The sequence below is a fragment of the Dermacentor albipictus genome, chromosome 6, assembly GCF_038994185.2.
Source record: "Dermacentor albipictus isolate Rhodes 1998 colony chromosome 6, USDA_Dalb.pri_finalv2, whole genome shotgun sequence".
Lineage (NCBI taxonomy): Eukaryota > Metazoa > Arthropoda > Arachnida > Ixodida > Ixodidae > Dermacentor > Dermacentor albipictus.
Genome location: NC_091826.1, coordinates 82,824,804 through 82,838,644, shown reverse-complemented (window position 1 = coordinate 82,838,644; position 13,841 = coordinate 82,824,804). Strand labels below are relative to the sequence as shown.

The 13,841-nt window shown below is 51.2% G+C and overlaps 1 protein-coding gene across 2 annotated transcripts in view; it reads left to right on the top strand.

Annotated features, from left to right (window-relative positions):
- Positions 1-1,604: 1,604 nt before the first annotated feature.
- Positions 1,605-13,841, top strand: part of LOC139061253 (uncharacterized) — a 64,021-nt gene continuing 51,784 nt past the window's right edge. Inside the window, exons 1-2 of one of the 2 annotated variants that reach the window (XM_070540962.1) lie at positions 1,605-2,510; positions 6,614-10,228. In XM_070540962.1, coding sequence (XP_070397063.1) covers positions 2,034-2,510; positions 6,614-8,692 — 2,556 coding nt within the window. In that variant the 5' untranslated portion in view covers positions 1,605-2,033 and the 3' untranslated portion in view covers positions 8,693-10,228. Of the gene's footprint in view, positions 2,511-6,613; positions 10,229-13,841 lie in introns of those variants that run through there. The other variant, XR_011515277.1, reaches the window with a different exon arrangement.

Here is a 13,841-nt window from a genome sequence, read left to right as displayed (position 1 = left end):
ATCTCGGAGCAGCAACGCACTTAGGAGCATCCCGGAGCAGTGACGTTGTAATCCTTCGCGGTGCCGGTGGAACGCTGCAATCTTTGGGTTTCAACTCCGCGCTCGCGTGCCGCGCCGCGCAACGCGGTCAAGCCGAGGCCGCTTTCAAGACGAGAGCCGATGGCACGTGTGTTACTTATGAAGGATTTATTTGCGTATTAACGCGACAGCGTTGAGGAGCTCGTGTCGCAGAGAAGCCGGTGTCGTCGGCGCGGGTGTCGGTGTCGGCGGCGTTGGCCGTGAGCGGTAAATCCCAGCAGGCACTTCATGAATAAAAAATGGCTGTGGTTTAGCTAAGGTTAAGCCCAGGATGCGAAGCATACTAGCCTTTATTTTAGTTGTTGAGCCATTGGTTCGGCTAGACGAAGAAACAACTCATGCGTTACTCTGCTTCGCCTTCAAGAGTGGAACGCGACAGCGTTCCCATCGACCCGCCAAGGTGTGTAAGGCAATGGGCTACGGCGCAGCGAAATCCGGTGCTGTCGTCGGCGGGGTGACCGAAAAATGGTACCAAAAGTGGCAGACGGCGCGTAGAGTAAACACACGTCAATAATGCTCGGATTGACGTCACATTCGTCGGGCAGGTTTCTGTATACGAGGTCAAATAATGTAATTGAAAGGAACATTGAGTCCATTTCGGGCTGGGTGGTGAATCGAGCCAGGGCCTGCGGAGTTCGAATCTAGTGCGCTTCCGCGACGCCGCGGTGGCTCCACGGCTGTGATTCACTAAAGCTGTGCCTATAGTGCGCGCGCCATTGCACGCGTCACGTAACTGCTTCCGTCACTGCCTTCCACGTGTCACTGGCTGCTGGAATTTCATCGGTGTTGTGTCTACTGTCTAATGCGATGCACTCTCGACGCCAAATCATTAGTGTATAAAACGAGGTGTGCCTAGTGCATGCGTCATTGCATACGTCACGTCGCTGCCTTCTGATTGAATCGGTACTGTGTCTACTGGGATGCTCTCCGAAGCGTCTAACTCAGCGGAGGCTGTGAAACGTGGTCGCCCACGGAAGCGCGCCTCAGAAAACGAAGCAAGGGAACACACACACACACACACACACACACACAACAAAAAAAAATCCATCGTTCTGCAGCAAACTGAACGGTTCGAATGTTTGCGGTTTGTGGATAACGTTATACGTAGACACACACGCACCAGTTCACCAGAAAGAACTTTTATGCATGTAGCAAACATAAATCGAAAGCATTTCACCCCAAGCGATTACAATGTTTCCGCATTCCAACACGTAAGCGGCCATAAGTGTAACAAATACAAATACAATAACAAATACAATAAGGAAACGAAGACAACGACATTGTCCTCGCTTTTGTTGCTCAGTATTCGTTTTCTCGCGCTTTTTGTTTCCCACAAAATAAATTCGCGCCTACTTTACCGTGACAGCGCCAGCGGGACGGTGAGACAGAGAAAATGAACGCAGGACAGATGACACAAGGAAACGCGAGTTGGGGCCCAGCTTTTCCTCCGGCTGTCGTGACGTCACGTCACGTGGTTAAATGGTGGCTGCCCGGCCGCGCCCAAGGGCTGAACTGAGTGATTGCAATATGCAACGCATAAAAGGACAGAGAACGTGTCCTGTGCCCTGTTATGGTCTGTGTCTCCGTCCCGTTTGTGCTGCGGTCGTAATGAACTTCATTCACTTCGCCCGGGTCTAAACCTTACCACTCCTGGTTTCGCAGGTTGAAGTCGTACCACTGTTACATTTCTCACTTTCTTTCGCATTCTGGAACGCATCTGGCAATTCCTGCGATAACCTTCGATTTATTATGTGTCTACCACCCGCTTCAGGGGCAGTCCTATGCAGTGGGCATGTGTCATATCTTGTTTTTAGGGACGCAGCGACGAAGAAGTTGTGACCTCGAGCTCGCAGTACGTTTCACGACAGCGCAGTCCCCTGCAGGAAAACTTCGCTGTTCGCAGGGACGCGTTGGCCAGTCGTCATCGTTCCGAACGCTCGAGACACCGCATTCACATGCGATCACCGGAACAAGAGGTCCACAAAGGGAGCCGCGAAGGACACCGAAAGTCGCCAAGGGGCAGCCACCGAGGCTCACCCGCGTACCGAGGTTCGCCGGCCATTCATGGCAGCTTGTTGCCGGATTCCGCGAAAACACCTCAGGCACTCTCGAAGTCGTCGAAGGATGCTGCCGAGGCGACGCCAAAACGAGAAGAGACGAAGAAGCGCGCGAAATCGCCAGAGAGGAAAAGCTTGGCGAAGCCGGCTGCGTCGCCGGTGTCGGGCAGCCCGCCGTCGACCAAGGTACTGTCGAAGTCGAGAAGAACTTCCGAGAATTCGCCGAACACGTCTCCACCTGCCACTTCGCCGCACGAGCTGCTACGACTTGACAGACCGTCGACGCTGGCAACGCCAGCGACGTCTACTCATGGCCAAACAACGCGACCTACCATTGACTTTGCGTCGGAAAACTACACTAGAAGAAAAAGAACGGTAAATGTTTTTTTTTCTTTAACGGCGTGAGCAAGCGTCTTTAAAAGCGCTATATCTTTCACGGGGCCTTGTAGCTATAGTTTATCAAAGAAGGTCATGGATGTAGAAACATAGTGCAACAACGATAGCGCTTCTTCGACAAGCTACCACACGACACTCTAATAATGCCATGCGCTTTCCTCGCTACATATTCTATGAAACGTATGAGCAATTTATGCATGCACGATTATCGTCACAGCGGCTCAGAAAACGCGCAGTGTAAAGAACCTCGTTTATTACTCTTGAAGATTCCTAACAACGCGCACACATTGCTTGTAAGTGATGGCTATGTGTATACGGATGACGAAGATCGCATTCAAATGTTGATCCCGCACTAATTTCCTTCTCCGTGCACTGAAGGATTGCGAGACGATTGGATTTGAGTGCAGAGCAGTGACGGGATGCATGTAGAGGACCCGCTGCTGTTTTCCACGCATGCGCGTTATATTGAAGTGCCATTCGTGCAAGCCAAATACCCGGAATCCAGGGCACCTCGGTTAGATTTTCATCGACGAAAGCCACCAAAAACATTCCATAGTCGGTAACGAGCCTGCAGCAACGCCACTGCATCTTCATGCGGAAGTTTTACACCGCCGAAACGCTAGCAAGACATTACCGTAGCAGAATTGAAGGTTCGGTGAGCTGGTAGTGTTTAATAGTTTCATGTCAGACCGCCCATTCGAATCAAAGCATCACATACACAGTTTTACGGAATATTTAAAAATAGATTGGTGGTAGATAGCGTAATTCTTGTCGCTGAGCTTGGTTATTCGAGGAGGCGGACATTCCAAGCACGAGAAATAGAAACTCTCATTCAACTATTTAACACAACGTCACTAATTAACTTCGTAATTACTTACTTTGCGGCACATATTGCAACTTAAGAATTGTAGACGGTGAGCTTGCAGGACGCACCCACTTGAAATTAATCTCCAGGATGTCACCAGGTTAGAGATATTTCCCAAGGTGCGGAACGAAATACATGGGCGTTCCGGTTACTTTTGTGTTTAAATGCATAAAAGCGCTCTGTTAAAAATGTGTAACAGAAGTGCCTTTTCACGACAAGTTTGATGCTGCATATCCCCAAACTGGCGTAATTCTGGAAATTCATTCCAGGTGGATATACACACCTCGCAAACTCACCACCTACAATTCGTAAATTGCAATATTACAAAGTCAATAATTCCAAAGATAATTCGTAGATTCTTGTAGATTTGTAGATTAGTCGAATATGTGTTTAGATTTCTCGCATAAATAATGTCCGCCTCTCTGAATAACCGGGCTCAAGGACTAGAAATGTGCCATCTGCAACAGGCTATCTTTAACAATTCCATAGAACGTAAAAATTATGATCCTCTATGTGCGTTAGTCAGCAATCTGTAGAAAAAAGTCGCTTTCCTAAAGGCCAGGCGACCCATCTATACATTCGCTATTTGTTGCCGTGTTTAACTTTGACTCAACGTTTAAGCATCGTTCTGGGCATGCTCATATTAGTCCGCTGGTATGCCCTCTATTCCAAAATATGAACCGAATTGCGAGTTCAGCGCTTGTTTTTTTAACTTTGCCTCGGCCTTTCGTCTGCTGTGGGTGCCGCAGTCGAACATTGAATCAGTAGTGCAAACTGATAGCGTATCAACTGATAGCGTAACGTTTCTACAATGGTTAGAGAACGCAACTAAGAACGGCTTTGTCGATGAACTTTAATCTCAGTGTTAAAGGTAGCAGGTACTGTCGGATCGGAACAGCGCAGTGCCGGATCAGACGTGAATGCGTGCTTGAGAGCTTGAGGAGCTGTTTCGCCATCCTCTAAGCAAACAAAGGGAATCGGGCAGTTGCAAGAAGTATATGGAAAGCAGAGTCTTCAATTGAGCCAGCCGCTCAAACATTACGAGACCAGTTATCGGGGCTGCGAACGGGAGGACACAAGTACGGCACGGCCAATTGAATGAGAGATCTGCGACTACCAGTTGGCGCTCATCTCAATTCGTGTCTCATCCCCGCGGTTAAGTGCGCGGGAACGCACATTTTATGTGGGCACAAGCTCCGCAAAGTTAATAGTGCATGAATGGTCGGACGTAGGAGGCGACACCGTGGAATCTGCGGCTCAGATTTGCTTGACCCGGCAGGCAAGGGGTAGTTGAAGACAGCTAATCTTTTTTTCTTTTACTTTGGATCATGAATTTCATTGAATTCTGGTGTCTTACTTGCGAAAATCACGGTTTTATTATGATGCACGCCTTAGTGGGGGACTCCGGATTAATTTTGACCGCTAGTGAATCTCTAACGTGCCCGCAATACACGTAACGTGGGCGTTATCGCATTTCACCCTCATGGAAATGGGGCCGCCGCAGACGGGATTTGATGGCGCGACCTCGTTCTTAGCAGCGCAAAACGATATATTTTAGCCACCGCAGCGGGTTTTTCTTTGGTTAAATGGAATCGCTTTTCTTTGGCAGGGGGGAAGGGCGATGCGGGGAGAGGGGGGGGGGGCGGTGACTAGGTATCCAAGTTGATGACCTTCCACGTGAAGCAGTATGTTTTCACGTTGAGCTGCAGTTAGGCCTGCCTATCAAGGAAAAGCCGCCATTGTCAAGGTGTTAAATATTCGGTATATACTAAGCGAACGTGGAAGAAGTGTGCCGTAATAATAGCAGGGGCCCATAATCTATTTCCAGGCACGGTGAACATTGTCTTTTATGTTCTGATGAGGAAAACTGGCGCCAAAAAAAAACGCAGACAGAAAGGGAGAACCTGTGGGCGTTGTCCTTTTGTTGTGCTACTTTTACTCATCAGCAATGCAACACCAACTAGCTCAGCAATTATTTCTTCCTTCATGCACTTATAGAAGGTAAGAGTCATCACCTTGACGTCCAACAGCACGTTTTGGATGGCACTAACAGTTTTCCTTGGTTTAGTCGTTAATCGCTGTTTGCCAGAATCCGAATTCCACATAAAGAGAAGTTCGAAATTTTCTGCAATTTGTAAGGAGCTGTAACGCGTGGCGAATGCGTGAGTCGTTATTGAGTGGGATCTCAATTCAATTTCTGTAGTGCCCCTGAAAACATATATATAGCTGATGAAGGCTTCACCAGTCTGCTCGGAGCGGGTTCGCAATTAGCGCGACGAGATGATTGTAAAAGATGACAAGCGGTTGAAAATAGAAGAAAAACAAAAAAACAGAGAGGAAAGGAGAAACTTTTTTTTCTTTTTTTTTCAGATTTGACATGTACTGTTGGTTCGTCACAGTTGCAAGCTCCTTACAGCCATAGTGTGTCTTGGCAGTGGATAAGTGCATATCTGTGGGAGGGGGGCGGGGGGGGGGGCGGGGGGCTATGCCATGTACGTATTTCAACCAAAATGAAAAAAAACTGTGAATTCGAACTTGCGCGCACGTACAGTTGTGCTATAACGGGACTACAAGGTTGCGCGTGCAAACAGTGGAATTATGGGGAAAAAAAGGAAAGCAAACCAGGTAGGCAGTTTGTGAGTAACCCACACGTCAACAGGTGCACATTCAGTCGTGTGCACAAGGGAGGAAGGACGAAAGACGTAGCCACTGGAATTTAGGGAAGAGGGATGGCATGTCAACAAAGAACATACGAGGGGTCGCAGCTGCCAGGAGAGTCATTCTGTTCCTTGTTTGAGGTCGCTGCAGCTCTTGTGCGACGCGTGTGTATATATACAGGGTGCTTCAACGAACACTTTCAAAATTTTTTATTGCTTGCCTGTGGCAGACAGCTTAATTGTAGTTTATGAGCCGGTCTACACGAAGCCGCGGACACTACTTGCACAAGAAATTGAAATGCAAAATTGACTAATTAGCAACTAACGCACTGCGTTTGCAATCCAGAAAACTCACTGGAGGTTCCTAGCCCAAACTCGAACAGGTCGCTTTCATTTCCAAAGGACGTGGCTGCAGATGTCCTGGCGGCAACGTTAACAATGAAAGTTCCATTCTTGCTTCAACATTAGCTGCTGCATTACTTTAGTAAATCTTGACAGCAAACGTGTACGCAGATTACTTTATCGTTGCCGGCCTGTGATATTCTTCTTGGAAAACGCAGAGAAGAAGCTCGTCGTGCTCGCAAGCGCAAGAGACGACGGAGCTGCTCACGCAGAGCCGCCAGCGACTCACATCTATCATCCTGGGCCTGGGTGCAGCCGTGGCTGTTGGTGTGCTGGTCGTTCTGGCCTGGCGATTAGCATCCAGAGCGTGGGCCGCCCGGTCTTCCAAAACTGTCGCATCACCAGGCAGTAACCGCAGCGAAGTCTCCGAGGGCCATCCCAGTGCCTTCGCTAACTGCCTCGACGCAGGAGCCTGCGAAAGCGCCTACGCCTCCCTCCTTCGCGAGTCCATCGACACTGGCGCCAACCCGTGCCACAACTTCTACGACTACGCGTGCGGAGGATGGCGGCGTAACCACGACACGTCTACGGCCACGAGAGCGTGGCACCAGTACGCGAAGGACGTGATGGAGCGGCTTCGTGTGGGACAAGTGTCCAGCCGCATGCGCAATGAGCCCGTTGGACAAGCGGTTCACTTCCTGGAGACTTGCCTCAAGGGCGGTCGTAAGGCGGACATGGGTACAGAAACGGACGTCAAGGTCGTTCTCGCCGAAGCTGGACTGACGTGGCCCGAGCGGAGTGAGCGTTCGGACTTTCTCAACTCTCTCTTCTTCATGGCCAGGCGCGTTGGCTTGCCCGTGTTTTTCGACGTCGACTCCGGCTACACGAAGACCAAATTCCGCGCCATATTCTTTCGGCTTGACGCTACGTTTCAAAAGATCGCGAACCGTTTCATGGAGATGTTGAAGAAAAAAATCCTAACGGGCTGCGTTCGCGTCATGTACCAGGAATTCGCGGACGGCGTCGCGAACGAGACGCGGATTGACGAGATAGTCCGCGGTCTTCAAACCCTGGCAACAGTCGTGGCCATTTACCTGCAGGCCTCGGTTGATGGAAGCTCGGTTCACGACATCGCGAGTTTACGAACCTACGCGCCTTCGGTGAGTCCGGAGATGTGGACGTCTACGTTCAGGAAGTTCTTCGGTTTCGACTTCGCGGAGCTGAACGCCACCGTTATTTACGACGTACGATCTTTCTCCGCCGTATTCCAATACGTTTTGGACTACGGCGAAGTAAAAATGAAGGACGCCTTCGGATTCCTCAGCGTCATAGCCGCAGTGTCACACACAAGCTCCGAAATCCGCGACGCGTTCTTTGGTTCGGCAAGCGACGCTTCTTTCCGCCAGGAACAGTACTGTTTCCTAACTTCCTACGTGTTTTACGGTGACGCCCTGAATAACTTTTTGTTCGAGAAGGCACGCGCTGAGCTGAAAACGTTCGGGGATCTCCAGGAGTTCGTGTGGGAACAGTTCCCGCGCATAGTGGGTCCGAACAGCACGCTTCTTGGCGAGCGGCAGCCGCTCCCGCGAGACAACCACCTACACGTTGTGTCCGAGTTCCTACGCACGTCAGAGCCAAGGTTTTTTCTGCCTCGCTACAAAACGTATCCCAACCTTACCGACAGTGCCTTGCGCAATTGGATGGCTCTGACTGGCCACAAAAGGCAACTCGGCTTCGCTTACACCGACTCGGGCAAGGACTCTGACTGCGCCAGCCAGTGCGACGCGACGATCTACAAATGGCGCCTCACCCCGTACCACCTTGCCTTCCCCTGGTACTCTCCCGGGATTCACCGCGGCATCCTTTTCGCCGGCTTAGGTACGCGACTAGCGGCGGCAACATTTCTCGACTACATCGATCGAAGGCCGTCTCGGCGGGCACGTGTGTACGACGATAACCACCGGTGCCTGCGTGCGGTGAACCCGGAGCTCAAAGAGGGTCCGGACATTGGACTGCAAGCCGGCGTAGCGGCCGTGCTGGCGTCTTCGGCGTTGCTGGGCGGATACGCGCGAGACTTTTCCCTGGTGGATTCGGGCGCCGGTTCCCTCCGGGACGTCGGACATCTGAAAGGAATTCAGGTGTTCTTTGCTTTCGGATGTCACCTGCTTTGCGGTGACGCCAACGCCGAGCGGCTCTGCAATGTACCCCTACGGCACAGCGTTGACTTCGCGCGCGCGTTCAACTGCGAGGCTGACGCGTTGATGAACCCGTCGCGCAAGTGCCGTATGCGTGTCTAGACTCCGTGTTGCCGGGCGCGTCTTTTTATCACTATGCCTTCGCTCGCAGTGTTTTACTTCGTGCTTCTGCGTAACAGAATGTTTGCTGTAGTAAATGTGCGTGCCATTTATGCGCGGTAACTTTGGACAGAATCGCAACGCTTGTTTCTCGCCTGAAGAATGGAAAAATAGCACTGGCGCTGTCACTTCATGCTCGGAGCGCTCACGTTCGGTGTTAGTGCAATTATTTCAGCAGGTGGTCAACACGCTTCTCTCATATTGTGTGCTAATTGTACTTGTTGTATATTCACGTTCCATTTATAATTTGTTGGTGAGAATAATGACAGTACATACGATGCACAACTTGTGTATTTGTGTGCTATTTAATTTCTGTTCGTGATGTTAGCAGCGATATAGGAAGGCAACCGCTACTTACCTGTTTTCGATTAGTCATTCCTCGATGTAACCACGAGCAAAAATTGTGCGCCCTCAGCGGTACACCAGTGCCAATGGCATTTCGCTGCAGAGATCCAGGTCGCGCGCGTTCGACGCTGCATACCGATGCGGGCGGAATGCAGAAAGACTGGTGCACTCGTATACCGTGCTAGGTGCGCAGGGTTAGGAAAGCTCATGCATGCAGTCAAATTTAATGCGGACTCATCCACTACGTCCTCCCTCATAATCTATATACTGTGCCGTTTGGGACGTTAAACCGAAAATTTAACTAAAGAGTACATGCAAACTGTGGCTAGAAGCTTTTACAGCGAAGCGGTTAGCCCCTTCGCTGGTCGGGATTTTTTCGTGCCCGCGTGCGCGGTTTTGCTCACACAAAACAAACGGAAGCTGGAAGGATTTGCGTTTGAGTTTCCCCGTAACAAAATTATGTTTTTCGTAAATTCGTATTGCAATCCTATGCTATCTGTCTGTAGGTTGTGCGTAACTCGTATTTTGCAAGATTTCTGGCGTATTTTACTTTATGGAATTTAATTACTTCAATAATGCACTTGCGCTAGACGGAGGGCCTACAAGAAATAGTATGCTGGGCTAACGGCTTTCCCTTCTATACGTACGTCGCTTGTGGTGGTGATGTGTAACTTCGCCAACAGCTTTGCTGTGCATCGACTTTCACAGGGTTTCATAACGGTGTCTTAACAGGGGAGGTGTTCTAAGTCGAGCCTAACCCCCGTATGCGAAATGCAAGTTAAGTCGAAGCCCATGCTTGACTTGATTTAGATGACGCCTGGCGTTAACGGGCCCAAAGACGCTCACTGTGTTTCCTTCGGCGCGTTCCCGATAGGCATCACTCAGATCAAGTCAAGCATGGGCTTCAACTTAAGTTGCATTACTGAATACGGAAGTTAGTTTCCCAAGCTAGGGGCAGGTTCCGGAGCTCACCGCCAGAGGACACGCCGAAGGTGGAAGCGGTAAGAGGCGATTGGACGATTGGTAGAAGAAAAATAGGGAAACGACAAAAAAACGGAGACAAAAACAAAGTTCACATTAGGGGGTAATAAAATTTGGTTATGGGAATTCATCGTTGTTTTTTTCTTCTTCTTTAACCTAGGTAGGACATTAGGCAGTATAATAGCAAGAGATTGGTGGCGCAACCCACCGCCCCGTTCCAAAGGGGACGCTCATAACATCCATCCATCCATCCGGTAAGCCCCCCGAATAAAACCAAAGGTAGCGACATAGATAGATAGAATAAACTTTAATGGCCAACAGAAAAGGCGATCTACCCACCCCCCGACACGCAGGTCAGGGGGCGAGTGCCGCCGCCTCAGATGCAGGATGGGAGGTCTTGGGTCCCAGCAGCCTTTTCGGCCAGTTGGACGAGCCGGAGCTGGAGCTCAGAGTCCGAGCTGCGCAGCAAGGTCGACTACAAACTTATACATATCCGCACCCGGTTATGGCGAACCACATTTTCCCCGAGGCCAGGAGCGATAAATGTAATCTTTGTGGGGCGAGAGGGACCCTCGACCACATAATATGGGAATGTCCGTACTCTCCCGGGGGAACGCACAAAATAGATAGTAGGGACACCTGGGAGGTAGCGACATACTTTTGTCTTGCCGCCTCCGCTGCTGCGAGGAGCATGCGAGGAGGCAGGAGAGGTGTGCGTCTTCCAATTGGTTGAGCGCCGTCACGTGGTATGTTTCGCGCCCTTTTTTCTATGTTTTCATCTTTTCCGCGTCTCGGTGCGCTTGTCACCATGACAGTTGGCCGTCGAGTTGCCGCAGCGAGGCATTCGCATGGGATTGCGCATATTTTGGCTAAGTTTCGTGGCTAACCGTGTCATTGAAGAACTCAGTTCTTGTTTTATGTTAGGCATAGATTTTAAGAGTACTGGAGGTGCAAACGTGTACGAACGGAGCTTTTTTTCTTTGTTGGCGGAGCACGGAGAGAGAGAGAGAGAAGTTTAATGATACGAAATGCTGAAAGGTCGGCCTGAGGTATATTCCTCTAGCCAGCTACTCGGCATTGGGGGAAGGGGAAGAGGGAAAGAAAGAGGGAAGAAAGAGGTGCATGATGGGTGACGATGACGATAGAAGGAAGATGTAGAAGATATGGCAAGCAATTCGGCATGCTCAGTCTGCAATCCAGGCCAGCAATTTTTTAAATGTTCAGTAATGCCTGGATGGCCTTGAAACTCGATTGAGCATCTGGCCAAGGGCCTAAAATAACATCCTCCAACAACGGGGCGCTGTCAAGACGCTTAAGGTCGTTGTTCAACCTTTCACGCTCGTCCACGTACTTAGGGCAGTCACAAAGCACATGACCTATAGTCTCAGTCACATTGCACACCTCACAGTGTGGAGACTCGGTGCGTCGCACGAGGTGCACATATCCGCGCGTAAACGCCACCCCCAGCCTTAGTCTGTGCAGAAGACTGGCACAGCTTCGTTGAATTTTCGGTGGTAGCCTAAAATTCATGGTAAGGTCCAATCTTTGGAGTCGTCTGTGGCGATTATCCGGATTATCCCAGTGCTTTGCTGTCTATTTTCGGAGCATGGAGCACGGAGCTCAGGCATGGGTAAGCTGATGCACGGGTGCTATACTCGGTGATCGTTCAGAACCTTTCCCTGATTGCGTTATCATCTACAGGTGTACGGGGCTATGGAGTGCGTAGGCTGTGCGCTGTCATATATTATGCTAAAAACGTAACACACGTTATTGTTGTACTACTGAGAGTGTGTAGTCCATGAGTGCTTTTGTTACGCGCTGCAAGTATATTTTCCGAGGACAAGCTGTTCCCTACCAAGTGCAAATGATTCTGACTATTGTGAGTTGGGCTTTCTCACCTTCGCCGTGTCGGCAAAATAAAGTGGTGCACGGGCTTGTTGGCTCATACTGACTTGGGACTGCGCAATTTATGGAAGCCATTTCTATGTGTAACTTCGGTCCTTGCATACGCTTTGTTTTCAAATGAAGTACAGGTTCCACTGTGACGTTCGCGCTTGAGAGCCAGCGGCACGCGTTTGTCATAAAAGCGTAGAACCAGTTTCACTGCATAAAGAGACGCCAGCGTCATGACGAAACGACGAGAATAGCCAAGATGCTTACGCGTTGATCGCGCACGTTTCTGGATGACGCTCGCGTTATTCAGGCGAATATGTCACGCGGCTTGCGTTTGGTTATCGTGGCACTAGGATAGACAGACAGACAGACAAGAAACTTTAATTGGTCCTAAGGGACTACGTTGTCGTAGTCGCGGGCCGCACGTGCGCCGGGGGCGGAAGGCCGTGATCTTCAGCCCTGTCGCAGGCCCTTTGGACAGCCCGAAGCTGCACTTGAAGGTCGTTGCTCTTGACGGCTTCATCCCAGTCTTCTTGCCGGTTTAAAGGCGAGTGGCGCAACGCAGAACATTGCCACAGCATGTCGTTCAAGGTCGACCGTTCCTCGCCGCAGTCTGGGCAGCGGGGATCCACACCTGGAGTGTAGTGGCTCAGCCTCGAGCGAGACGGAAAGGAGCCCGTCTGCAGCATTCTCAGCACCGAGGCCTGGGGTCTGCCCAGCTTCGGGTGAGGAGCCGGATACTGTCTGCGTCCCAGCTGGTAATGAGTAGTGATCTCGTGGAAAGTAAGCAGCGGGTCCGTGGTTCGGTCGATCCCCTGCGAAGCCGGGCCCCTCGGACTGGCGCGGTTGATGAGACCTCGCGCCTGGTCGTGGGCCAGCTCATTAGGGTTGATCGAGCCGGGGGAGACGTTCCGGCCCATGTGAGCCGGGAACCAAGTGATGACATGACGGGCCGTGCCTGTCTTGCGGGTCCTCAGCACCGCCGCAGCCTCGGCCGAGGCAGAGCCGGCGAGAAAGGCCATCGCCGCCGACCTGGAGTCCGTGAAGATAAGCGTGCGCCCGGGTTCGCACAGAGCCAGCGCCACTGCGACTTGCTCTAAGCGGACGCCGTCGAACGTTGTATAGACGCCGCATTCCGGATCTTGCCCTGGGGGTTAACCACCGTGGCCACGTACGAGTTTGATCCGGGATACCGCGCCGCGTCGACAAAGGACGCGAGCTCTGGGGTTTGCAGGGCAGTCTTGATGAGTGCTCGGGCTCTGGCTGCGCGCCGGGCCTCGATGTGTTGTGGATGAACATTCCTCGGGAAGGGAGAGACTCGAAAGGTTTCCCTTTCACCCTGGCAAAGCGGGACGGCGCACGACTCCTCGGCCATGGCTGCCAGACCCGCCATCTCGAGTATTCGGCGGCCGGCCTTGGTGGTAGAGAGGCGAACGATCTGTGCCGTTTTCTGCGCTTCGACGACTTCGCTCAGCGTGTTGTGGACCCCGAGTTGCATCAACTTCTCCGTACTGGTCGTCATGGGGATGCCGAGGACTCGTTTGATACTCTTCCTCATGAATGCGTCAATCTTGTTCTCCTCCGAACGTGACCAGTTTAGCGCAGAAGCCACGTAGTTGATATGGCTCATAAGGAAGGCGTGGTAGATCCTTATGAGGTTGGCTTCGCTGATGCCCCCCCTCCTGCTCGTCACTCACGAAACAAGTCTGAGCATGTTCTCCGTCTTCGCACTCAGGCGCGCGATCGTTTGCGCGTTGTTGCCCTTTGCATTGAGGACCAGTCCGAGCACTCTGAGAGAATCCACCCTCTGGATGCACTGACCCGTCTTCGTTCTGAGTTCGATCGGTACTTGGTCCAGCGTCGTGTCGAACTT